The sequence below is a fragment of the Aptenodytes patagonicus genome, chromosome 3 (genome assembly GCF_965638725.1).
Source record: "Aptenodytes patagonicus chromosome 3, bAptPat1.pri.cur, whole genome shotgun sequence".
In the NCBI taxonomy this organism is placed as follows: Eukaryota; Metazoa; Chordata; class Aves; order Sphenisciformes; family Spheniscidae; genus Aptenodytes; species Aptenodytes patagonicus.
In genome coordinates this window covers 44,198,496-44,224,042 of record NC_134951.1, presented here as the reverse complement: position 1 = coordinate 44,224,042, position 25,547 = coordinate 44,198,496, and the positions used below count along the sequence as shown (strand labels likewise).

The 25,547-nt window shown below is 35.7% G+C and overlaps 1 protein-coding gene across 9 annotated transcripts in view; it reads left to right on the top strand.

Annotated features, from left to right (window-relative positions):
• MAP3K7 (mitogen-activated protein kinase kinase kinase 7) overlaps positions 1 to 25,547 on the top strand; it is a 48,725-nt gene that overhangs the window by 4,004 nt on the left and 19,174 nt on the right. For 4 of the 9 annotated variants that reach the window (XM_076333244.1, XM_076333239.1, XM_076333243.1 and 1 more), the window contains exons 2-12: positions 8,300 to 8,410; positions 10,091 to 10,156; positions 11,086 to 11,131; positions 11,801 to 11,939; positions 13,065 to 13,189; positions 16,631 to 16,759; positions 18,158 to 18,288; positions 18,703 to 18,784; positions 19,979 to 20,130; positions 20,771 to 20,930; positions 23,512 to 23,592. In XM_076333244.1, the coding sequence (XP_076189359.1) occupies positions 8,300 to 8,410; positions 10,091 to 10,156; positions 11,086 to 11,131; positions 11,801 to 11,939; positions 13,065 to 13,189; positions 16,631 to 16,759; positions 18,158 to 18,288; positions 18,703 to 18,784; positions 19,979 to 20,130; positions 20,771 to 20,930; positions 23,512 to 23,592 (1,222 nt within the window). Of the gene's footprint in view, positions 1 to 8,299; positions 8,416 to 10,090; positions 10,157 to 11,085; positions 11,132 to 11,780; positions 11,940 to 13,064; positions 13,190 to 16,630; positions 16,760 to 18,157; positions 18,289 to 18,702; positions 18,785 to 19,978; positions 20,131 to 20,770; positions 20,931 to 23,511; positions 23,593 to 25,547 lie in introns of those variants that run through there. The other 5 variants (XM_076333249.1, XM_076333242.1, XM_076333240.1 and 2 more) reach the window with 3 other exon arrangements.

The window sequence follows — 25,547 nt, the reverse complement described above, 5'->3', positions numbered from 1 at the left end:
GTCTGAGAAGTGTGCTGAGGACTGCATGTGCTCTTTGCAATTATGGAGCAGAGCAGTTCAGAGACAAGAGAATGGGGAATACAGCGAGGCAACTGGTTTTTGCTCCTCTTCATAGTAGTTAACTTTTTAAAAGTTAATGAGATGCAGTGACCGATTATGTCCCTTACACTACAAGGCAAAGAGGATTTGTGTAAGCTGCTGCTGAACATGGAGTTGTTACTACCTCCATTGTTTTTACGTCCTGGGGGATTGTGTCCAGTTGTAGAATATCAATCTGCAAAATTGGAAGAAGTTTGGACGAGAACCGCAGGTGTGATTTGAGATCTGAACAGTATTCTTGGATATCTGACATGAGTACGAAAGGCTTGGTTCTCAAGAGCCAAGGGTGGTAGTTAGGAATCCATTTGAAGTCAGTCACATCAACAATTTCTCAGCCTTTTTCAGAAAGTAAGCCTTCAAGGTGCAAAGTTGGGCATCCAGAAGCAAAGGCAAAAAATTAGTACATGGTGAAAACATATGCCAGAATTTTCTGTGATTTTACTCTAAATACATTTCTGACTTAATTCAAATCACTATTTAAATTTTGTGTAGTTATACCAGTGGAAGATTCTCTTCATTCATCTACGTAAGCGAATAGCTGAAGTGTCAGCTGGAGTGTGAATTTATAGCAGAAGTTACACAACACCAATTACAAGTGGATGAAATTTAGCGTGCAGTAAGTTTTAGAAGATGGCTAATAAGCTAGTTAAACTGTTAATGTAAGACTTTACACTTACTGAATAAACCTGCACGTGTAGAAATGAATCAATTTGTGTCCTGTAGAATAAACTTATATTTTACTCTCATAAAGAATGCGTGGGAAAGAAACCTCACAGGCTCTTCTATTCCAGTGATGAAAGCAAGATGCGTATTTATGAGACAGTAATAAAGTTCCATGTCTAATGCAGCAGCTAAGGTCACAACTGAGTGACAGTGTAACTGCTATCAGAAATTGGGAGGCGGGGGAAGGCCTTTCCCTAAGAAAAAAAACTAAAACAACAGAACAAGCTTCACGTATCCCTTATTTATCCCACCCAGTGGGTTCTAGAAGTATTTTACTGACTGCAGAATGATTTTTTTGTTTTGTTTTGTTTCAAAGACCAGAAATTTTAGACTGTGCCAGCCCAGCAAGCCCAACTCATGTTGGAGTCCTTCACCCTGAGTGCCTCATTACGCAGCATTTTGTGTCTAAAACTAGAATCTCCTGTCTGGGCTGCTGTAACAGAACAAATTGATTCATACTAGAACGTCAGACAAGTGTTTTGTTAATGTTTTTAAATTACTGGTAATTAAAATGAGTTCAGTTCTTGAGACAGGTGTGTAAAAGGCTGTCAGTATGTAAAAGGCTGGAATGACAGTATAACCTGATAAACTGTTATCTTTGCTTGAGATGCACGCATTTTTTGGAATGACTGAGCTATCGAAATGCAAAGAGGGTTGGTTACGTGTTTAGAGCAAAGGAGGAATTTCTGGAAACACCCATAATTTTAGGAACATATATGATGGTACTTTGATTCTCCATAAACATGTTCTGAAGAAGTTGAAAAGAGAATCGTTTCTTAAAACAGAACTAAATTCAGATAGCCGAGTCACTAAATAATAACTACACTGTTGTGCAGCTCCAACAGAGGATGCCCTAAATATGGACCAACTGTATTAGTTTGTGGCAAGCAGAAGTTATGTATATTTATTAAGAATATAAGCTGATTTTTAATAACCAATTTTTTTTGTTAAGTATTTTTTTCCTATGGTGTTTTGCATAACTTAAAATTAGTGGGATTGCTTACGTTCGTTTGGGTTTTTTGGGGGGGAGGAGGGCTGTGGTGGTTTTGGGGTTTGGGGTTTTTCTTTTTTTCGTTGCTGTATGAATCCCAGAAAAGGAAAGCAACATTTAGAATTGGGTTGAGCACTAGTACAAATAAACTTAACCGGTCAAAAAACATAGGTGTAAGAATTGGCAGATCTGAACTTCTTCCTAGAAGTGCTGCCAGGGTACTGGCCACAATCATTTGTGGCATGGGGCCGATTTGCTTCAACCTGCTTAATAAAGCACAGCGCACACAGAGGAACCAAAGCTGGAATTTGAGGCTGGTTGAATGAATGATAGAAAATGTGGGTATATATTTTTAGGGGCTGTAAACTGTTGTTCATGGCTTCTTTTGGCACTTTTTTTTTTTTTTTTAATCTGTATGCTTTGTATGTGTCATACAGGCAGATGTGTGAAAAACTGAAAATATTAGTATGCTTTATTGGTACCGCTGGAACTGTGGCAGATAGAAAGAATAGAACAACTAAATTTAAAAATGTGTTTCTGTTTTTACAAAACATTGTAGAACATCTTCCCCCCTCCCCGTCTTGCATTGTGTCTGAAGCTTGAGAGAGTCAGAAGTTCAGTTTGCGTAAACCTTTCATTTGCAAATATACCAGTAACCAAAGGGACATAGATAATAAAGATTATTTAAAGACTGCTGTCTGTTTGGAAGCACGGGGTTTGTTAGTTTTGTGTCTTTTTTTTTAACTGCTTGTCTTGCTTCCCAAAATCGTAAACAAACGTGTCATGCAGATACTGCAAATTATGAAGACAATTCTCCAAGGAATACTACATCTGCTAACCAGGGAGCTATTATATTTTATTGCTGTCTTATATATCCAGCAAGGTTTTTTTTACAAAGAAAAGCACTAGGCATTCGGCATGCAGAGCTAACTAACATGGAAACTTCATGGGTAGAAATGAGAACTTTGTATCTTTATATTTTTGAGTGAATAGAAAACCTGTGCAGTTAATGCAAAGTTGAAATTAATTCTTCCAAAGTTTTGACATTTGATAGGGGAATAGGATGCATCTGAATAAACAGAGATGCATTTTTCTTGTTTTGCTTGGGGGGGGAATTACTGGTCACATCCCTTAGGACAAAATACATCCTTGAGGGCTTAACATATCTGCAGTCTCTATTTCCTGCATGATTTCTAGTCTACATACTTGCCAGTCAGTATAGTCTACATACTTACAAGTCAGTATCGTGTATCTTTGTTTATGTACAGCATTTGATACTATTTGTACACAGAGGCAGAGGTAATGTTTGTTCCAGGGATCTTGTATGGTTCATATTCTTTAAATAAGACTCCAAATACATTATCTGGAAAACATGCAAACGGCACTCTTTCGCCATGTCACTTTGTCACACAGTAAAATGTAACTTTTTACTGGCATGAATTTTATAGGGAGAGGAATACATCTGTATATACTTTACAATCTTTAAAGCTCTTTAAGCATTTCTGCCAGTTTAAAATGTGTCTGTGTCATGTACTAACCGAGTGGTTCTTGACAAACTTAATTCTATTCTGTGGAAAAGTAGAAGCACTGGTGTTCTATTTCTAAACGTGTCATCTGCCCTGTATTTTCCCTTTTTCTCCTAGAAGATATTTAGAGGGATAAAATCTTTTACCAAAAGAATGTGTTTATTTTTAGATCATTTTCCAAACATACACAGTGCTACAGATCAACTTCTGTTTATTGATTTGTTGTGTCAATAATTCCATTAACTGTGCTTCATATAATTCGGAATATGCACTACTGCCCAAACATATGGTGTGGCACCAACAGCAGGGGACAAGAAGGAATGAGTGTGAAGAAACTAAAGTTCAGGCAGCGCCTCCCTCCTGTGCTATTAAGTTACTTAGTTCCAGCACAGTGTTGAAGGAAACTACGTAGTGTTTAAACTGTTCTGACAAATTCTAAGACTTACTCCTTTAAAGAATAAGTGAAAACTTAAAGGATGAAAATGAAATGTAAGTGGAATCCACCACAAGCTCCATTCTGTCGATTATAAAGGATGTTTTTACAATAAGTAAGATACTTTTTCCAGATTAAGTAGGAAAGACATACTGGGCTTTCACATGTGGTAAACTTCAAGTTTGTATCAGATCCGTCATTGCTTCTGATGGTTGCTCCTTTCGTATGCTGTCCAAGAGGCTGAGCTGCTTTAATGGAGGATCGGCTCTTCTCTGTTTTCCCTGTATCCTAGGTAAATATTCAGTGCATTCGTGTCCTCTTCTCAAGTTCAGCCCTCTGCCTAAGCAGGCACCAAGTCACTGATGAATTGTTATGAAACCTTGACTGCATAGTCATTTATCAAACTCCTCTCACCAACCATAAAATTTCTATATCTGATGGTCTCTCACAGCTTTCTATTGCGTAATTAAGATTTAGATTGCCTGGCAAGCTTCCTATTGGTGCCTGACACTGATTTTACTTCTGCGGGGGTTTTTTTCAGTCATCAGCAGGACTTCATAAAGTGCATCTGATTCTTGGAGTTTATTCCACTTTTCAACTTGAGCCCAAGCATTGTGACATTCATGGCACAATGTAAAACATCACACTGGGTGGTACACTTGTTTATCTTAGTTTCTTCATTGAATAGAAATGTTATTTAAAAATACAGCAAAAATGAAAAATAATGGTTTCTCTAGTATGTGAACTGGAAATATATGTACCAATTCTTGTATTAAACTTGCAAAAACTAGTGATGGATTGATCTTCAGGGGAACAGTATGCAATTGTATTGGCTTATGGGCTGAATTTGACCATGTGGAATCAAATGCAAGAGATACTTGGGCTTTCTTTTTTTGTTATACGTGTAATTTTATTTTTATATACATGTGAAAAATAAATATATTTAATAGTCATAATATTAAAATTTTGTCTGTAATACATACAATATATTTGTACATGTGGACATATACAGGTCTTTTCAGCAAGGAAAGATATGACTAGCCAAAAAACGTAAGCCTGATCCATCACAAACTGCTGTAAATGATTCAGGCTGAGTAAAAAAAAAAAAAAAAAATTGCTTCATTAAATTTTATCAGACGTATTAGAGACCAATCTTTTAACTGACATATACGCACTGTTTTCAAATAGCAATTTTTTTCCAGTGTCGCTGAATTAAATGTAACAGAGCCGTAGTCAAAAACCGTGAAAGAGTGTGAGAAAAGGTACATTGAGAAAAGGAGCCTTCTAAAAGGAGTCTCACTCAGCCTTGTGCCATAAGGCCAATTGTATCCAGCTAGGAGAAATCATTATATGCATGCCTCCTTTTCCCTAAGTGGAGGGAAGAGTTCTTCCTAGTTACTTGACCAGTTTGGGCTCCTCCATATTGTAGGGGAGCAGCAGACCTTGATTTGCTGCAGTTTGTCCTGTGCGAGTTGCTCTGTGGCATCCTTCTCTCGTTACCTGTCTGCCCTTAGTACTTCTCAGGTGTGAGCAGGCTGCTATCTGGGCTACATGTGCTTGCACAGTGGATGTTTTCCATGTGCTCAGTACATCAGCACTTCTGTGAAATGCAGACTTATGGCACACATGCAGACTGATGAGATTTTTCTTAAACTGTAGGTCTGGTCATGTGCTGTGGGAGGTGGGTAAGAGGGGTTGTAATGGACAACTCTCTTGTGCCAGCAGAAGAAGGTGGGGGGCCTGCCAACCCCAAGAAATTGGGCAAATTTATTCAAAACGTGGTCTGAGAGAGAAGAGGAAATACCAAGGGAGACTATTTGGGACTTTTAGGTCTTCAGGCGACTCACTGTTTCCAGTTTGTTTGGATGTACTATTTTCGTAGGCTGCTTGACTATCATTCATATGGGTTTGTGTTTCCAATCTCAGTTGTGGACTGCAAGAAAATAGTTGGTGTGTGTTATATCAAGAGGAGAGTCAAGGCCCTATACTGTAGCTGGGGGAGGAGGTTACAATCAGGAGGTCCCTTTTTACATGGGGCAGAACGGGGCATGTTCTGTGGATCTGCTGTGGATATCTTGTGGTGGACTCAGTCTGTGAACCACTGTTGTGGAGGGTGAGAAGCCAGGAGATTCTAGAGGGCTAAGTGCATGCTGTAATGTAAAAGAGAAAAATACTTCTTTGTGTGCATTGAGGAAACTAGAAGAGGAAAATGCCATTGATCACCATTCCTGGGCAGCCATCTCTCATATCCATATGTAACCTTACAAAAATATTGAGCATACTTCCCCTTTTCTCATCTTTCTTAATGCAAAATCTTGATTATTTTTTTAATTTATATTTTTCCCCTCCTTAAATTGAGCCCCTGATTGCAGACTTTTTCATATTCAGCATGAAAGTTTAGCAGGTCTTAAGCTATGCACCTGCAGCCTTATCTACCCTGTTCTCAGGGAAATCAGCTTCACTATTTATTTATTTATTTATTTATTAGGAAAGCGTGTAGTGAGAACCTAACCCGTGGTTTACATACATGATAGTCAGTTTGCTTTGACAGGGAGCCTTGACAAGTACAGTCTGGTGCTTGTACATTCCTGGCTACTGAGTTGCCTTCTCTGGATCAGCACTCTTAATTTACGTTCCGGATTATTACTATATTGGGGGGCATCTCAAAAAAAGAGTTAAAATTATTAAATGTTATTTCCTCAAAGGATGAGCATTCAGACAGCAGGCAGTTTGCATTGTTTCAGCATTGGGAATGTGTGGTTATTCACTGATCTCCTACAAATCACACTTTTCTTTTAAGAAACCATCCTGTTCAGAGGTGAATTCACTGGTGAACCTATAAGAATCAGTGTACTGTTTATAATGTGGATGCAATATTATGTTTGAACATTTTGTGGGTCCTTTAATTATGTTGCATCTCTATATTTTAATTTTGAATATTCCTCCCCCCCCCCAATCTTTTCCCCTTTTTTACTGGATAAAGTCATAAATAACTATGACTTTCTAGTGAAGAGCTTTGTAATTTTGGGAAGCGTGTTTTTCCATGCAAAATAATATTCATGTGCATGCATTACCCATTTAAGGAAGACAGTAAAATTTAAATTTTGCCATAATAAACTGCTATGGTAATCACATTTCTAAATGCTTCCACTCCACCCTCTCCCTACTCCCCTTCCTTTCCCTTCTTTTCTCATTCACCTCCCAAAAAAGTTTTTATTTCATTAGAAGTGTCTGGTTTGTTCCTCAGGATACATATGATACTACTTGAAATCAAGGACTAGGAACACGAGCACAGAATGCTGTTAAAACCAATGGTGAAGGAAGGCTGCTAGCGCCAAATACAGAATCTGAGACCAGCCCACCTAGCCCCTTGTCCATTTCTTCCCGCCCCCATCCTTCTCATCTGCCCTGCCTTGCATTTTTTGGAGCTGGAGGAGTTCTTATTCCTTAGCTGCTTCTGTGCCTTTGTGTGCCTTCCATTTCCTCCTCCTCTCCACCTTTCTTTTGGGCATATGTGTAACAACTTGCTTGTGTTTTCCTGTAGCAGCTAGAGTCACTGTTTTGGTGACACTCTAGTTTCAGCTTGACACTGCATGTGCATGTCTCATTGTTACTTCTGTATGTTGCCATTTTTCCCTGAAGAACAATTAAAAGAAGTGAAATTTCAATTTACTGTCATTTATAACTCAGCAGTAACTGAAAGTGACGTCATAGAAAAAGGACACTTCTCTCTATCCCGCTTTCATTTGCGTGCTTGGTTTCAAAGAACTACTCCAAATAGTGGTGGTGTTAGAGCTTCTTCACAGCAAACGCTAAAGGATTCTTGAATAATAGCTACTACTGCTTCTGTGAAGTTACAGTGAAGAGTTATGACTCATGTCTAGTTTTGTGTATTTTTAGGCAATGTTCATTCCAAATAAACTAGAAAGCGGACATCAACAAAAATAGAGAAAGCATAGTTTATACAGACACTGCTTATTTGGAGGATGCTCAGGAGAATTTACTGTTCTTACACTGTTGAGGCATTTGTGAGAAAATGGAAGGATAAGTTTGAGCACATTGAATACCTCATCCAGACTTCAGCATAGTCCTGTGTAATTGTTTGCATATGCATTTAAATTTCAGAATTTTGAATTCCTATTACTAGCAAGCATAAACGAATACGGCAGATAGATACAATTTCACTGGTCAAATCTACAAAAATAAATGTGCCATCATTCCCCTAATTTTCCTCTGAACAGATCTTGTTTGAAATAATTAAGATCATGTTTTTCTGAAATACTGTATGTTAATAATAAATTGTTTTGTATGTGTGTTTTCCTGTTTCTTCCGTAAATGATCTCTGGAGGAAGCTCAGCTAAGCTCCAGTCATGCTTTGACGGCATAATATTAAATTGCTGCTGCAAAACACGATTCTGTGTGTCTTTAGTTTTCTAAGGTAAATTCCTTTTCTGTTTGTGAAGTCCTGCACAGCAAAAGAAACCATTTCAAGTTTTAACTCAAGTGTTTCATATTATCTTGTTCTAGGTTGTTGGAAGAGGAGCCTTTGGTGTGGTCTGCAAGGCAAAATGGCGAGCTAAAGATGTAGCCATTAAACAAATAGAAAGTGAATCTGAAAGAAAAGCCTTCATTGTAGAGGTATGGTAAGTTTGCTGGAAAACATGGGGTTTGGTAGAGCTTGTTTTCTTAAATTCATAGGTGTATTTAGTGTACTAAAAGCTATGTCTGTATTGCAAGGTAAATGCAGCCTGTGGTACCCAGTACAGGCCTGAACCCCTTGTCATGCAGAGCAGGACACCTGCCAGAGCACATTGCAGCTGCTTTAGTTCGCTTCCCATGAAAAGTGGAAGGCAAGCGGGGAGAGAGGAGGGCACACAGGTCGGGGCAACACTAGTTCCTGGATTCTGTCCCAGTGTGGAGTCAGGCTGCAGCTGAAATACCCACCAAAATCCTGGAGCTGATTAACACTTCCAGGGGCTACAGTGTAGGTTCTTCATACAGTCAGGTCCATACTTGAAACTGTTTCTTAGTTTTTTCAGCAGTTGTAATCACTTCATTATTTTTTCTTGCATATAAGTTTATTAATACATGTAACTCATTTAAGGGCAATCGTTCTTTCCATTAATGTCTACTTCTGCAGAAAGATCTTGAGTAGTTCAGATATACCGATAAACTTCCCAAGATACATAACATTTTCTAGAATCAAAAGTTAGCCATGTTATTTAAATGCGATATATTGTGACATGCTGCTTCGTATTTAGTCAGTAAGAATCTAGGATGTTCAAGATATACAAAATATGTTAAAAATAAATCTCTTAATTTTGGAACTAAATATGTAACACACTGAAGGGTTAAAGGAAGCATGTTTGTAATAGGCCTCTCTGTGTAAGTATTTATGTGTCGTTCGTTGCCATGGAAAGTTTTTAATGTTATTAATCTGAGTCTAATTTAATACTGAGCAGATCTGATCAGTCTCTTAGCATTTTTGTGTTTGAAAGAGATCTGAGAAGATAAACCCAGAAATACGTCCAGTAATTACTGGGATTCAGGAAACTCTGCAAAGTGCAAGCATCAGTTGTGATACTCCATTCTGGTTTTTTAGAACTGCTGAAGTGTAAAAAAAAAAAATAACATTAGCTCCCTAGAGAATGAACAGCATAAGCAGCCCCAGAAGTCTGTGTAAAGGGAAAAAAAATCATTTTTCCTTCTCTTCTACTACCTACTGGTAAAGAAGAATTCTGTTCAAAATAGTCTGATCGTCAATTAGTACGAGCAGCAGTAGGTTCTTGGAACAATGTCACATTAATACTAAACTGGCTGGCTTATTTGTGGTTTTGGTTTGGTTTTTTTGGTTTGTTTTTGTTTGTTTGGGTTTTTTGGTGTGTTTTTTTTTTTTTTTTTTTAAGAACAGTAATTTTCTGTATTGTGAATAAAGCCAATATGATTCAGATTGTTTATGAAGTCAGACAATCGGGATTCCAAAATTGGAGGCTCCAGGAAGAGCACTGAACCTATAGAGGTCGTAGTTGCACAGTGTTTATGACTTGAGTGATTTTTACTACACCATGAAAAAATTTTTTCTTTAAATTTAATTTCCTTAAAATTTCTTTTAAATACAGTTCCAGTTAGACACAAACCTAATTAATAAATTAAAATGCAAACAGGGATATTAGTCTTGTAATTCCTAAAATCACCATCTAGGGTTATGCAGATATATAAAACTGTAATTGCTGTTGTGGTGTATGAATTATAGATGTGAAAATAAAGCAGTAGCCTTTTTTTCCCATGGTTTGAAATGAAGTGTGATTTGTATTGCAGCTTCGACAACTGTCGCGAGTAAACCATCCCAATATTGTCAAGTTATATGGAGCCTGTCTAAACCCAGTAAGTTATAGATTTGTCAGTATGACAAAAGGTGTCTAGCTTAACATGTGCAAGCATCAATGCACAAAATGTGTATTTTATATACAAAAAAGTATATTTTATATATACATATAAATATATATATTTTTTTGTATGTTTTAGCCATAATAAGGAAATATACAGATAGGTTGGTTGATATTTTCAGGTTTTTGTTTCTTCTTTCCCCTGCTATGAGAAATAAATTCTTTCAAGAAAACCCCAAATGCTGTTTCTAAACACTGATTATACTTCAGTTTGTCAGAACAGCATCTGGTGTATTGCATATGTACTGTCATTCATATCTACAGTCCTATTAATTGCAAATCAGCAATACGAAAAAGAAAATACATTAGCAACACATGATTCATAGCTTGTAAATCAGTTCCTATTCTCATATATGCAATTTTCAGGATTTGCTTTCTTTCTGCTACAGCTGCAAACAGTCCCACAAATTCTTAAAGCAGAAAAGCAAGTACTGTGACAGGACAGATGTATCCTTAGCTAATTCTAGTATGGGCTATTGGTTAAAATAATTCTGCATCCCTTTTTCCTTAGTACTAGTGAAATTCTTTTGACGTGGTATTTAAAATTTTTTGTAAGCCACTAAAAAAAAAAAAAAGGCAAATGACTTGCAGTTTGAAGACAGCATTTGCTTTTCAAGATTGGGGGGGAGGTCATTCTCTTCTTTCCTAACTTACAGTGGGAACTAAGTATAAAACTGATTTCTGTTTCTTACACGTAAACATGTACCATTCAGACTGACTCTTTACCTCATAGATAAATTTTCCATTAGCTTAGGTATGGAGACTTTGCAGTTCCTCTCAAAGAACTTTCCTTTCAGTTTACAAAAGCTGTTTTCCACCCCTACATTTAAAACATACCTATTTTTTGTCCCCTCTTCCCCCTCAAAGGTGTGTCTTGTTATGGAGTATGCTGAAGGAGGTTCTCTGTACAATGGTGAGTATCATTTCAACATAGTGTCTTCCTGGAGCTGAAGTGCTAGTGTTAGGGCAAACGTGATCTAAAATATAAAGTTGTTTCATACATGTCTGCATCCTTGGAGATACTTAGAAGCCACCTGGACACAGCCCTGGGCAATCGGCTCTAGGTGGCCTGCTTGACCCTGCCTGGTGGACCTCCAGAGGTCCCTTCTGACCGCAACCATTCTGTAGTTCTTTGAAATTCTTAAAATAATTTTAAGGAGAAAGGAGTGTACTTTTAAAAACCCCTTTTCAGTCCACTGGTTTGTTTCTTTATATCAGTTTATATATTTTATACAAGTCACTTAAGGTTTTCCAGTGGAACATCTGAAAAGAGTCTTCCTTAACTTGTAAATTCCCTGGGCGTTTGTTTAACATAGACTTTACTAGAGATAGCTGAGAACAAGCAACACCTTTCATATTGAATTTTAACATGAAAAATTATGAAAAACATACTAAAAAGCAGAAAATATTTTGACATTTCCATTATTTTAACAGTCTGCAGAAGGATATTTTCAGTTGCAGTGATGAGGCATTGATAATTACTTAGATTCCATAGAGCTTTCTGACTGGTATGTTGTTAACTCTGTTGTATCTGTTGTAATATGCAATAAAGTTCTTTTTAGTTTGTGCCTTTGTTTTGCAGTGCTGCATGGTGCTGAACCTCTGCCTCATTATACTGCTGCACATGCCATGAGTTGGTGTTTACAGTGTTCCCAAGGAGTGGCATATCTCCACAGTATGAAACCAAAGGCTCTAATCCACAGAGACCTGAAACCACCAAAGTAGGTTTATGGCTTACAATTGGAATTTAAGATCATTTATAATAATTTCATTGCATTTTGAAAGAAATACCAATTGATAGTGACTTTATTGGATGTACTATATCCTAAATGAAAGCTGTGCATGTGAAAATTCAGTTACAGAATGATGGTGCACGGTACAGGAAATGAACTGTACTCAGTTACTTTCTGTTAAACTGGAGAAACGTCCTGCTCCTGCCCTGCATCATGAAAGAGGATTTTGATAGGGATAGGGCTTCTAATCAGAGGCATTTAAAATGGCCCAGTTTTACAATGGGTTGTGGTGTTCAGTAAGAGAACGTTAGGTGGGGGAGTTGTTTGGTTGCTTGGTTTTAACGTCATATTTAATCTGATACATTAGAGCTCTTTCCCCACGTGGCCATCCTCCTCTGTCCCTTCCTTCTGCCTGTTCCACTACCCCTGCCAGAATCTCCCATCACTTTCCACGGAAACAAAAATGAATAGTTTTCTGCCTAGTCAGCTTGTTGATCTGACTCATTTTACAGCTTCAGATCTGGCTCCACGGATTAGGTGGAAACAGAGATTTGAGGATCAGCAGGATCACACCCTTTTGGTGGTAGCCTGCAGTTATTACCAGATAAAATTATAATGTGAAGCCACACTTTAAATCTTGAATTCTTTCTTATATCCCCAGTTTTGATTTAGAGAGCTGTTAACATGTAACTTCAAGTGCTTTCATTTAAATAAATAGCTATGTTGACTGACATTAATGGGAGTCTTGATGGTTCTTCTTTTGATAAAATTGTTACAGCACTTGTTGTTTTTCAGCCTCTGGCGTCTGAAAGACTAATTTTGTCAATATATGCTTAATGGTTTACTATGGCTAAAGATATTTATTTAAAATCTAGCATGTAGAAATACTAATAAATTACAATATATATTTGATTATTTTAAAATATTTCATATGTTAAGATTAGGCACAGGTGACCTCACTTACTTCTCAAATCATAAAACTAAAGCACTGAGAAGCAAAGCCTTAGATATTCAACTATACTAGAATGATAGTTGTTGGGATAAAAAAATCAGTGGTTTATTACCAGACTGCTTCATCCTACAATTTTAATTTGTTTTTTTGCTCTTTGACAGTTTGCTCCTGGTAGCTGGGGGGACAGTTCTAAAAATCTGTGATTTTGGTACAGCCTGTGATATTCAAACACACATGACCAACAATAAGGGAAGTGCTGCTTGGATGGCACCTGAAGTTTTTGAAGGTAACAATACTTTACAGTGTCAATATTATCTGTTCTTTCTAGGGATGCAACTGTGAATGAATTTGGTGTAGGAAAAGAGCATTATGTAACCTTACTTTATTTCAATCAGTGTACTAAAGTTTGAGGTAACAGCTGAAAGACTCTTCGCCAAAGTCTAACTTTTATTTAAAAAATCTGTATGATTGTATGTTGCCAAATAATTAGTGAGGTTTTCGAAGAGCAGCACTGAATTGACTCTATCATGTTAGTATTAGTTAATTACATGAAGATGTAGAACCTCTATTTGTGTCATTGCTGAGATTTACATAAGAAGTACCTTTAGACAGCAGCTGTTTCTTATTTTATAAGCAAGTAAAACACAGCCAGAGGGCTATTTCCCCAGGATTGTGCTGTTTCCAAGATTCTTAAGTCATTTCAAACTCTTCTGACATTTAAATACACTGTCATTACTTTCACTCCCTGTTCTGATCAGCTTTTATCTTTAGACTTTCCCTGTTAGTGTCTCTAAATTGAACATAATTGCCTTCATTTTCAATCCCCCATTTTCTTGTAACTCCATCTTCATCTGCTTTTTGTGTAATCTAGAGATTGGATGTACTTCCTCTTTCCTACATACTGAGGAACTTGTTATTAACAGTTGATTTAGTTAAGTAGGAAAACAAACTATTTCTTGGAGTGTAGCTGGGGAAGACGACGCTTGATAATTAGATAGGTATAATTGCTGCATGATTATCAGAGAAATAATCCAGTCAATAGTAGATTGCAAATTAAACACCTTTTAGCCAGTCAATACTTTAAATTATCATTGTGATTAGCAGAGTGGTCTGGAGAAGTCATCTTCCTGCTTTAGGAAGCAAGTGTCCTGGTTTTGATGTATTTGGCAAGTGTTTAAGTGCTGCAGTGGTTTCCCAGATTCTGGATCCAAGTGGCCTTTTTTCTTTTACTGTCCTTATTCCAGAGAGAAGCAGCAAATTATATATGTCCATATACGTTTTTAGGGGGTGTTTTCTCCCGAACGCAACCTTTGGAGCTTCTGTTTTGGAGGTACCTTTTTCTCCTGCATATTGCTTAGAGGACCCACCCAAGGGTGATCTGTTTCATTCTGGTGCCTAAAAATTTTCCATTATGTCACTTTATATTGAAGCACCTACTCTATTTCTTTAACTCTAGGTAGGAATGCTTCTTTTCTTAACATTTGTTTACTATTAAATGAAATTGTATAAATAAGAAAGAACTTTTTCTTTTAGAAATAATCAGTTGGACAATCCATGTTAAAGCTAGATTTTTTTGAGTGAAAAATCTTAATCTAAACCAGATTTTGAAATAAGTATATTGTAGTAGGGATTTACAGTGCATATCCTAATTCCTCTGGTGTATGAATTCAGCTAGGCAGAACAAAGAAATCTTGTGTTGCAAATTTATTGTTGGACAGCAGCAAAAGCCTTCAGTTTACAGTTGGTTTTATGTACTTTTATCTGAAAGTACTTACTGATAATGACACATATCTTTATACAAGTATCAAGGAAAGAAAAGAATCTAGTAGCTTCTATGATGCAGCATATCAAGTTACTCTTGAAACAGTCATTAAACTACTAAAATTATCATGTCAAATATCAAAATTGCTAAAAATTTTTGTTTGCGTATGCTCCTGCATCAGAATTCAACAATGGAATAAATGCTAATATTATTTTAGTACTGTTCTAACGCTTTTGGATGAGAACAATAAAGGCACAAGAAGTATCTGTTGTAGATGGCACAGTGCTCATGAAAGTAATTGCCCTAATATTAAGATTTTTCCCCCCATTTTAAATACTAGGGCACCTAAAGCCTTGTACAGATCAAACAATCTAAATGAAAACAATATCATTTAGGTCAGGATAAAGTGAAAGAGAGCAAGTGCTCTAATCTCAGAACTCCCTTTAGAATGAAGTATTTTAAAATTGCTTTGGGATAATGAAACAATACAGAATACTCTCTCATTTCTTTTGGACTCTCAGTTTTCAGAATTAGTCCAAGAGTTCTCAGCCACAGAATAGAATTTCCTTGCTCAAACAGGAGAATAACACTACTTCCCTGTCATAGGCAGTGTTTCACAGAAGTGCTGTGGCTGCATAGACGAGAGGGACCGTTCTGCTTCCCTTAGAAATCTGCTATTGTTAACAAACACCTTTTTTCCCCAGCACCTTTGGGAAAAAAGCTGACTGATAAAGCTGACTTTGCTATTCCCCTTCAGTAGCTTTTGAACTCTTTACACCTGTATCGAAGCAGCTGAACGTGGCTAAAGAGTTTTGGAGATGCCCAGTTCCTAAAGAGTTTTGTAAAATCAGTAGCTGGGAGAAGTCCAAATTAGTGCGTTCACTTAGAGAGGACTTGTGGTTCATGCTGCAGCCTGTCTCTCCTGTCTGCCTTGCAAACTGGCTGGTCTGCAAGAACTGGCCTGAGAACATGCTGCTTTCCTTGCACAGTTTATCAGAGGTATGGGGGCAGAGGAAGATGGCTCATAGGTAGCGTGGAGCCTGTTGCAACTGGATGCTATACGATGGGTATCCACGTGAAACTAGGCTTCTTTAATTTCACTGTTAATGAAATGATTTGTCTTAATGGTGCTTTCTGATTATATATTAACAAAAAAAATCTCTTGGCCACTCAATGCCAATTTTGATCCTTGTTTGAAGACAGATGAGCAAATCTATCATTTATAGTTACGCATTTATTATCATGCCATTAGCCATTCTCATTTCTTTTTAGTATTTGCATGAGTTATGGTTACAGAGCATACATTCTTTCTTTGCAGTCTGTGAACATTTTTATTCATTATTCTATATCACCTACGTGTCTTCTGCAACTTTAACAGGAGTCTTAGAAATACTGAACTTATGGTCAAAGAACTTTAAGTAATGACATGACAAAAAGAGTAAGAATAATAAGCAGGGAGGAAATAAGATGGTGAGGAATTGAGGAATCTGCTGATTTGTTCATATGGTAACTTACTAGTTCTGCTTAAGACCTGTAATTAATAAAGAGCAATGGATATGACAGAAATGTTATTGGCTGGCATATTGTGACTAATATGGAAGTGAGTTGAAGAAGAATATTTAGAGGAAGCAAGCATAGTCAGTTAAATCCTGAATGCAAGAGATCTTTGAAACTTAATAAATTGCATTTTCTATTATGTAAGAAAACTGACGTATTTTATCATTTCAGGATGACTCCAAGTGAAAAGGATTGATTTCCAGAGAGAGGCATTCTTAACGATCCTACTGTCAAATGATTTCAGACTTAAGTTAGCGTGAATCAGCCAGCCTTAGAAAACTGTTTTTTCTCAGGAAAACAAATGTGAAGTGAAAGGAAGCATATAGAGCTATTTATCAGCTCAAACTGTACTTCTTTTTAATGTGTTATATAGAAAAGAGACAAATTATATTGATGGCTTTCTTCCAGGTAGCAATTACAGTGAAAAATGTGACGTTTTCAGCTGGGGTATTATTCTCTGGGAGGTAATCACCCGTAGGAAACCTTTTGATGAGATTGGTGGTCCAGCTTTCCGTATAATGTGGGCAGTTCACAATGGTGAGTTGAAAATACTTCATTGCATTTGAAGTTGTGTATTTGACCTATAAATTTGCTAAACGCTCTTAACTGTGCAGCTTTAAACTACTAGTTTTTCCGTTTTATACTTCATTAAATATGCATTTTTGTCATAAAGACTTAATAGTTAGACGCTGCCACTTTCGTGGAAGATGTAATTAACAAACAAGCAATGAAGGCTGGTACTCTGCCTGAGTGTCATTGCTTCAGTACTAAATGATAGAAGCTTAAGATGGGCACAGGCATCCTATTCAGTGAAGAAGAGAAAAGGGCAGACAGTGATAGGATGGGTGAGCATTATAGTCATAATAATGCACAAAGATAGATGTTTGCAAATGGCATTTTTAAATGAAGAAAGAGATTCTCCAGTTCAGTTTCTCAAGGACATGAGTCATTGAGATTAGGAGTGATGAGTGCCTAGCATAAAAGCATTAACTGTAAAAGTAAGCATAAATGTAATAGTCATAAATCAGAAAGCCTCAGTAAGATGCGTGAGTATCCTTTAGGGGAAGACAAATTCCCTATCTGTCCCTACTTTTGCTTTAAAAACTTCTCCCTCTTTTTTTCTTTTTCTCTTTTTTCTTTTTTTCCTTTTTTCTCTTCTCCTTCTTAGGAAGGAAGTGTTAGTGCGCTTCATCTCACTTGAAACCATTGTGGCACTCTTATTTCATGTATTACTTGTTATGGTTAATACATTTTTAAATGCTTGCTGTTTTCTATGCAAAATGTCACTACATCTCATGTATTAAACACAACTGGATGTCCATTAATTGTACTCATTGTTGAAATAGTAAGAAGAGTAGAAACTTGAACCAAAAAACAGTTGAAGTAAAATAGGTAATTAAAAATGTATATAGGCCGTGAAAAAGTCACCCGAAATTGGTACTTCCAGTGCTTAATAATTTTTCAGGAAGTTCTTAAGAGCAAAATCAGCCCTCAAAAATACTTTTTTTTTTTTTTTTACTTTTTTTTTTCTTTTTTTCTTGTGAATACAGTGTTAGAAACCAAAGACTGTTACTACTTGCTTCCTAGTTTGGTTTAGAGCTTTATTCTTCAAAAAGTGGTAACATTAGCCATTGTAATATGTTGTATTTGGTCAGTCAGTGAATTTATTCAAACCACTACTGAAGGAAAGGCTTAATTTTCTTTCTACTTGTTTGTATGTAATTGTAACTTGTATGTAGTGCAAAGGAACTTTTTTTTGTCAGTTTTTTGTTTGTAAGAGAGAAAATTAAGTACAGGCCAGTACTTTCAGACTACAATTAACTATATGTTTTCCTCTATTTATTTAGCAAAATACTGGAGAGAGAGATCGGTCACTGTCAGTCATCCTATAGTCTGTCTAACAAATTAAGGGTTTTTTTCTAATTTCAATTATAGGTACTCGGCCACCACTGATCAAAAACTTACCTAAACCAATTGAGAGTTTAATGACCCGCTGTTGGTCGAAGGATCCCTCACAACGACCATCCATGGAGGAAATTGTTAAAATAATGTCACACTTGATGCGGGTATAAAAATTTATTTTAGTATCTTAATCATTTCTTAACCTATTAAGTTGGGAAATTGAATTATAAAAGGTATGCTTTTTATCACACTTTAAAGGCGGGCTTGCATGTTTTCTCTCTCCTTCTCTCTCTCTTTGATAAAAATTATCAAATTATTATAGTAGAGAAGGGAAATCATTCCTCTCCTTATGGGAGGGGTATACTAACTCATAACAGATTTGGGGAAATTAGTAAAAATAGTCATAGATGTATTTTAATGTATTACTAAAAATAATTGCATTTATTTATCTTCTAAATAAATTATTATAAACATAATACATACTTTATATTTAGAAATTATTTTATGATGTACTATTGAAATAATTTTAAAACAATCGTTAATTACTTTTTTATCAAATCATTGCTGTTTTTTCACAGTACTTTCCAGGAGCTGATGAACCTCTGCAGTATCCTTGCCAGTATTCAGATGAAGGCCAAAGCAACTCTGCCACTAGTACAGGTACACTTATATAAGTAAGAGAAAAGAACAGTTACGTGAAATGATGCAGATGGATTATAAAGCACATTCTCATATTGATTTTGAACTCAAATTGGGAAAGGTAACCTTTCCAAAATCTTAGGCATTGGCAGGAATCTATTTTTTTGCTAAGACCTCAGACCACATCGTATTTAGTGTTCTCAGTCAAATGGTTTTGCTGAAGTATACCTTTAATGGAAACAAGCATATAATAAAAGCTGTCTCTGAATGTCCAGGTTTAAGGTCTCCTCTTTTTTTCCCCCATGAAGGTTGCTAGCAACTGACACTCTTTCACTCATATGTAATGTTTAGGAGTTGGCATTTTTAAATTTTTGACTGTTCTTGAAAGCTGCACCTGCTTTCAGTTATGATCTCCACAATTTAAACTTGCAGTTGTTTTATGTTAAGATGCAATAAATACAGTAATTTAAATTAAGTGCAAGGAAATTACTAGAACAGTGAATGGAAAAAATGTGGGCTAGGCTTTCAGGTAGTCTTGGCCTCAGAGAAATCCTGAGGGCAAGATCATTCAGAGAGATCATTCGGTCTTCTCACTTTTTAGAGTACAGTTTTCCCACTTCAGTTGTTTTTAATCTTAGGTGTCTTCACCTTCCACTGCTTGGTTGGTTTGTTTTCCATCTCCAAACAAATTGCTGGTTTTTGGATAAAGTTTCCTTGGCTACTTTGCAACTTAGTGACCTGTATATTACAAAATCTTTTCAGCTGTAGCATTGCACTGACTTTACTAGCTGTTCTCCACCCCTCAGCCCATGATTTTAAGATACGATTTATCACTTTAAACTGTGAATATATATTGTCTGTTATTTTTCAGGTATTTGTGCTCCTCTGTGGTTAATGATGGACTTTGTCATTAATTGTGAATGAGGTTGCTGGTTGTATTGCTAATATAACATCTACCCCAACAATTTCAGAGCAAGCTGAAGATTGACTTCAGAACATCATTATAGTACTTAGTCGTGTATTCTGTCTTTTTCACTCCTTTTACTTTTTACATTAATGGATCTGTTGCAGTCTTGCAGCTTGCCTTTCATTAAAAGTTTTCAAAAGTGTTGCTTTAAAGCAAAGTTAGGCTTCTGAGAATGCTCAAGTGAAGAGATGCAGTTTAGTATTTTTAATGGAAAATGTAAAATGTTTTTCCTTGTTATTGATTTCTAGGTTCATTTATGGACATCACTTCTACAAACACAAGTAACAAGAGTGATGCTAATATGGAACCAAGTGACTTCCAAGGAGCTTCTACCAATGACACTATTAAACGTTTAGAGTCAAAATTGGCACAGCAAATGAAAAATACAGCCAAGCAGCCGGTAAGCTTGCAATTTTGAACCATAATAATGAAATGGACAAAGATGGACAAAAGTGTTGTAACTGCTACGAAACATTAGTGTCTTCTTTCAAAAATAATACAAAATTGGAGCCAGTTAGTTGTAGGAAAAGAACATGAAAGGGGGTGGAAAAATATTGAATGATTCCAAAAACATAAACTGGAAGACTCTAATAAGATCTCCAATGAAATAAAAAAATAGTTCATTTTATTTGAAGGGATTCATTAGGTTAAAAAAAAAATTGTATTTGAAAATCGCTGCCATAATTTAGAACCAAAATATTAGTATGACATAAAAGGATTAAACATTCATGTGAATTTTGAAAATACTGTTTTATTTCAAGTAGGATGAAAAAAATATAAAGAATCTTTTGTGACAATATTGGCCTAATTCTACTCAATTTTTATCTGTGTAAAGTTAGATTCTTTGGAAAGTTGCAGATATTGGGTTCTTGTATGCCAATAATAGCTAAATTATTACCATTTATTGAATTATAAATTTTAAATCTTGTCACTTTTAAAATGCACATTATAGAAATATATTTTAACCTACATACTGTGCATATCATGGAAGGGCTTCTGCAGGGTTTTTTTTCTTTTTAAAAATGTGACTGTTGAAACAGGGTGATCCTGGCCGTTTGAGTTTACCCCCATCTCGTGGGAGCAGTGTGGAGAGCTTGTCAGATGTTCGCGCGCGACCACAGTCAGCCCTTGTTTCAGGAGAAGCCAAAAGGATGAGTGCTGACATGTCTGAAATAGAAGCAAGAATAGCTTCCATCACAGGTAAAATTAAAGGATGTTTGGGGTATAGAATAAGGAATTGGAAGGAAGGAAAGGAGGAAGGAAGATGTAAAACTTGCGTAGTCTTACAGAAGGTTAATACCATTAGCCGTATGAAAATACTTCAACTTTTCATGTAGTCTTTATTGTCCTTTATTAATTGTGGGGGAAAATGGCTTCATTCACAGTTGTACACTCAACAGCGTTGAGTATTTTAATTGGGTAGTTTTAAGGTTGCAGCAGAGATTACTTTTGTTGCATTAGACTTTTACCTTTTTAAAAAATCATTATGAGACTTCTGAATAACAGTCCTATTCTAAATGCACAACTTTCTCCTTTGCATCTGAAACAATGTTATTCCATCTCTGCTAGCATAATTATTTCTAAAATAACGTTTCCTTCAAGGTTATTCCTATAATGTTTTGAAATTAAGAGGTGGATTTAAAGTTCAGCATGTTCCCAAATAAGTTTTAAAATCCACTTTGACAGATTTCAGAAAGAGAAGCATAGTTAGATTTTATTCATCAGTTTAACAAAGCATTGGTATCTTTTGTTTAAAAAAAAAAAAAAAAGCTACAGGTGTTTTGCCAGGTTTGCTTCAGGTAGCTATAAGCTGTTGTGTCTAAACATTGAATCCTTGAGTGAATTGGAATTTATTTTATGGTGAAAGCAATCTTTAGTCTTCCCAGAAGAGCGAATTAATAAAAATGTATATACTTGGCAAACACTTTCTTGTCTCTTTTCTTCATCAAAGATATTGTTTGTTAATCTATGCAAACTTCAGGTTTTAAGTTTCATTTATGAAACTTTTTTTTTGTTATGGTATGTAACCACAGATTTAAATAATCAGACAAAATTACTTTTGTTAGTCCAGGGTTATTTAGCTGTTCTAGTATTTTTTCTACCAATCTGAAAATTAGGGTGATCGAGTGGCTGTAATTAATAAGGAAATACGCATCATATTCTGGCTTTCTCGTGCACCATGACTATTTCATTTTTGTTCTTCATTGTATTATGATTACTCCAGGATCTTGTTTTACTAAATACTGAAGTTACTCATGACATAATATTTATCTTGCCATAAACACTTTTTACTTTTATGTTCTTCTTTTAAAGCCTTATTCCAAGATTTGTCTTTTGTTTTGTCAGTCTTTGACTGGATGATTGTGTAGCACATCTCACCCTGAATATCTCTAAAGGTTTCCTAACACAGAAGGCAGCTGTGTACTTACCTGATAATAATAACATGCTGGTTTTATTTTAAAATATGTCAGGACTCACTTTGGTCACTGACACTCTAAAGTTACTGTAAGTTTTTGACATTAGTGGAGATAACCTGGCCCTCCTTTGTGTGAGTTTTTAATTTTCCTGGTTTGTCTTCCTTAAGTACATTGCTCTGAATAGTAATTATTATTTCAGAATATTATAAGATTTTAATTTTTTTTATGACTGTAGGGTTTCTTTTTCCTGGAAAAAAGTATATATTGAACATACTAGTTTTTTGTTGGGTTTTTTTTTTTTTTTAAGAAATCACTTCAGGCAGTAGTGGACTACTAGAAATGAGGTCAAACCCATCTGACCGTAACTTTTTCAAAAAGAGCTGAAACACCACTGTATTGGTTTTGCTTTGTTTTTTAATCTTGTTAACTGTGTGACAGAAATAATATACTGTGAACCTAAAAAAAAATTGTGTGGCTGGGTGAGAATTGGGCTGTTGTTAATAGTAAATCAGGTCAAGAATTATTTAATCTTCTTGTTCCATCTATTGCTAGATTAAGTGTAAGAGTAAATCACATAATGCACATCACCGTTACTTACTGAGATGGATATGCTGCAATGTTCTACCTTTCAGAGATGTATTCAGACTCTTCTCCATATGGGAACTATTTATCTTAAACTACACGAGTATTAAAATAAAAATAAAAAATATATGATTAGATTTTATTCCAAAGTATATAATGTTTCTTGAACATCATTCAAAAATGAAAAGGTTGGTAGTGATACCCAGTTTGCAAAACAAAAAATCTTCACTAATAGGACAAAAGAATGGAAGGCAGGAATGATTGTCAAATGTAATAAGAGTAAGCATTTTTTCAGACAGATGAGATTTCCTTTAGAAGGAGGTTATTTAAAGAAACAGAAGTACCCAACTATTAATCTTGTTTATAAAATAGTTTGTACCCAACACTAAAGAGAAAATGTTATATAAGTTCAGGCAATCGAGAATTTATTCTGAATATACAGGTGATCTAAAATAATTTAATTTGTTCTCTGTTTGGATAATTACATTTGGTTTTCCCTTCCTTGTTGCCATGCTGCTTTCTGTGTTTGACTCTTGTGTTGCTAACTATAACTAATTACACGGTGTTGTAATGACGGCTAGTTCTGCATTTTTTGCTTTTTAACAGTTGCTTTACTGTGTGTAAGCATGAGTGGAAGGCAACGCAGTTTATTCTGCATGACACATTTTTGCATGAACTATAGTTTAACCAAGTTTATGAAAAATGCAATATTAGAAATTTAATAATTTTGCTATTGCCATTTTAGTGTTTTGCATGTGTATTGTATATGTGTATTTTTTCAGCCTATTCCAAGCCTAAACGAGGCCATCGTAAAACTGCTTCATTTGGCAACATTCTGGATGTCCCTGAGATCATCATACCAGGTATCGCAGACCAGGTGAACGGGTCAATTGGTTAAGATGCCGGAATAATGATCAGACTGCTAAAAATACTTCTTGCTCCAGTTGCTCTAGGACAGAACTAGAAGTTATCCCAATAATTTTTTCATAATGTCTCTGTAAAGGGGAGCATGATATTTTAGTACAAACTTACTTTTATCAGTAAATGATTCGATCTTCTAGTTTGAATTTACTTTTATTGATAAAGGATTTTTTCCTTTATGATCTTAATGTTGAGTCGTCTTATAGAGCAAAACTATATATGCAGTCTTTTATTACAATACTTCATTTGGTGAAAATGGACTCAAGTTGAAAAATTCCTGTCTAGGTAATTATCTTGCCCTGATCTTTGTTGTGTTTGAGCACCCATATTTTTAATCTAATCAAATATTAGTAGAACAAAAAACTTAAATACATTACGTACAGAACTTCAAATCCACGATACTTGTGATTTAAAAAAATTAACACTTAATCTATGTAATTCCTATATTTGACTACACTTTTCTAGAGCTAAAATGTGTCTGCATGAGGTATTTCTGTTGTGTTTAAGTTAATGCAAACTAAAATTATTAGGAGAGGCTTCTGACAGGAAGAAAATTGGTATAATCAGGCACTGTAGCTGGTAATTTCAGTTGGGACTTTAATGAATAATTGTCATCTATCCCAAGTCTATAGTTAGCAGCATATTGTTTTCCTTTCCCATTCCTTTTTTTGTAATCAAATTGGATTTCTTTCTTTCATTTCATATTCTCAAAGCCCAAAAATAAGTATAATCAATCCCAAACTGTGATAGGTATACCATTAGCGGTATGCAAGTTGCTTCAAAATGATTTGTCAGAGGCAGGAGATGCAAGTAATAATATTTACTGCTAACCTAGAGATCCATTAAAAACTGTGGACCCCCCCCGCCCCCGACTAAATTTGTATCATCTGAGGAAGTTTCCTTGTAAATCTTGACATTGTTTGGTATTTTAAAGTTGAATGCAAAAGATAATTTTTCTACAAAAGTTTCTTTCAAATAACTTTATTAAAGTTTACATATAAAAAATACAGAATGTCAAAAAGTAGATTCCCAAGAACAATAGCACTACCCATGAAAAGAAAACCTATCTGGCACTGAGGCTAACAAACTGGCAAGAAAGTTTACTAGTGTAGCTTTCCACTGTAATTTTCAAGCGGTCCTGGCCTGCTGTGACATAAATGAAATCCTGAGAGAGCAAGGAAAGAGAAAGTGAAGAGATCTGTCAAGTTTTGCAGTGTCAACACGTGATGAGAGCCTGGTAAATAAGCTCTAGAAGCTGAGTGCCTCTTGTCTGTGCACACTGTCTGCATGTAACAGCACTGAGGCTTCCAAGCAACCTTGAAGCTTTTAGAGAATAATTAAAAAGCCAGTGAAATAAAATGCCATGTCATTTTCACGAAACAGATTATACCAGTCTATTGGTCTTACTTATTTAGGCAGAGGAAGTCAATCGGATATTCTTCACCTGCACTATTTTAATTGAACTTGACAGGATGGGAATTCCAAGGTGAATTTGGAATAGATACGAGAAAAATAGCAACCTGTAGAAATGAAAGAAGGTATAGGATTGGAGGAAGCCTATTAATGAATTTCCCAAAAATTTGCTCTCAAGGTATTTAAGTCTTAAATAAGTGATAATGAAATTCACTGTTAATGCTTTATCAGAAGCAACTGTTCATAAAGAGGAGGATTAGAGTATCACATAAGGTGAATTTTGTTGTGACTGGGGGAAAAAAAATAGAAATAGGGTAAGATCTAGGGTCATGTACTGTGGGTCATACACTAGCAACAATTTCTTTTAATAAGGTGACATGGGACCATAGCAGATGCGTGCAGCTTAATCCCAGGTAGTATAAGCCACTAATGTAATGCAATTGTGAAAAACTGTGAAATCTTAGGGTTCGTTTCCAGGGAAGAC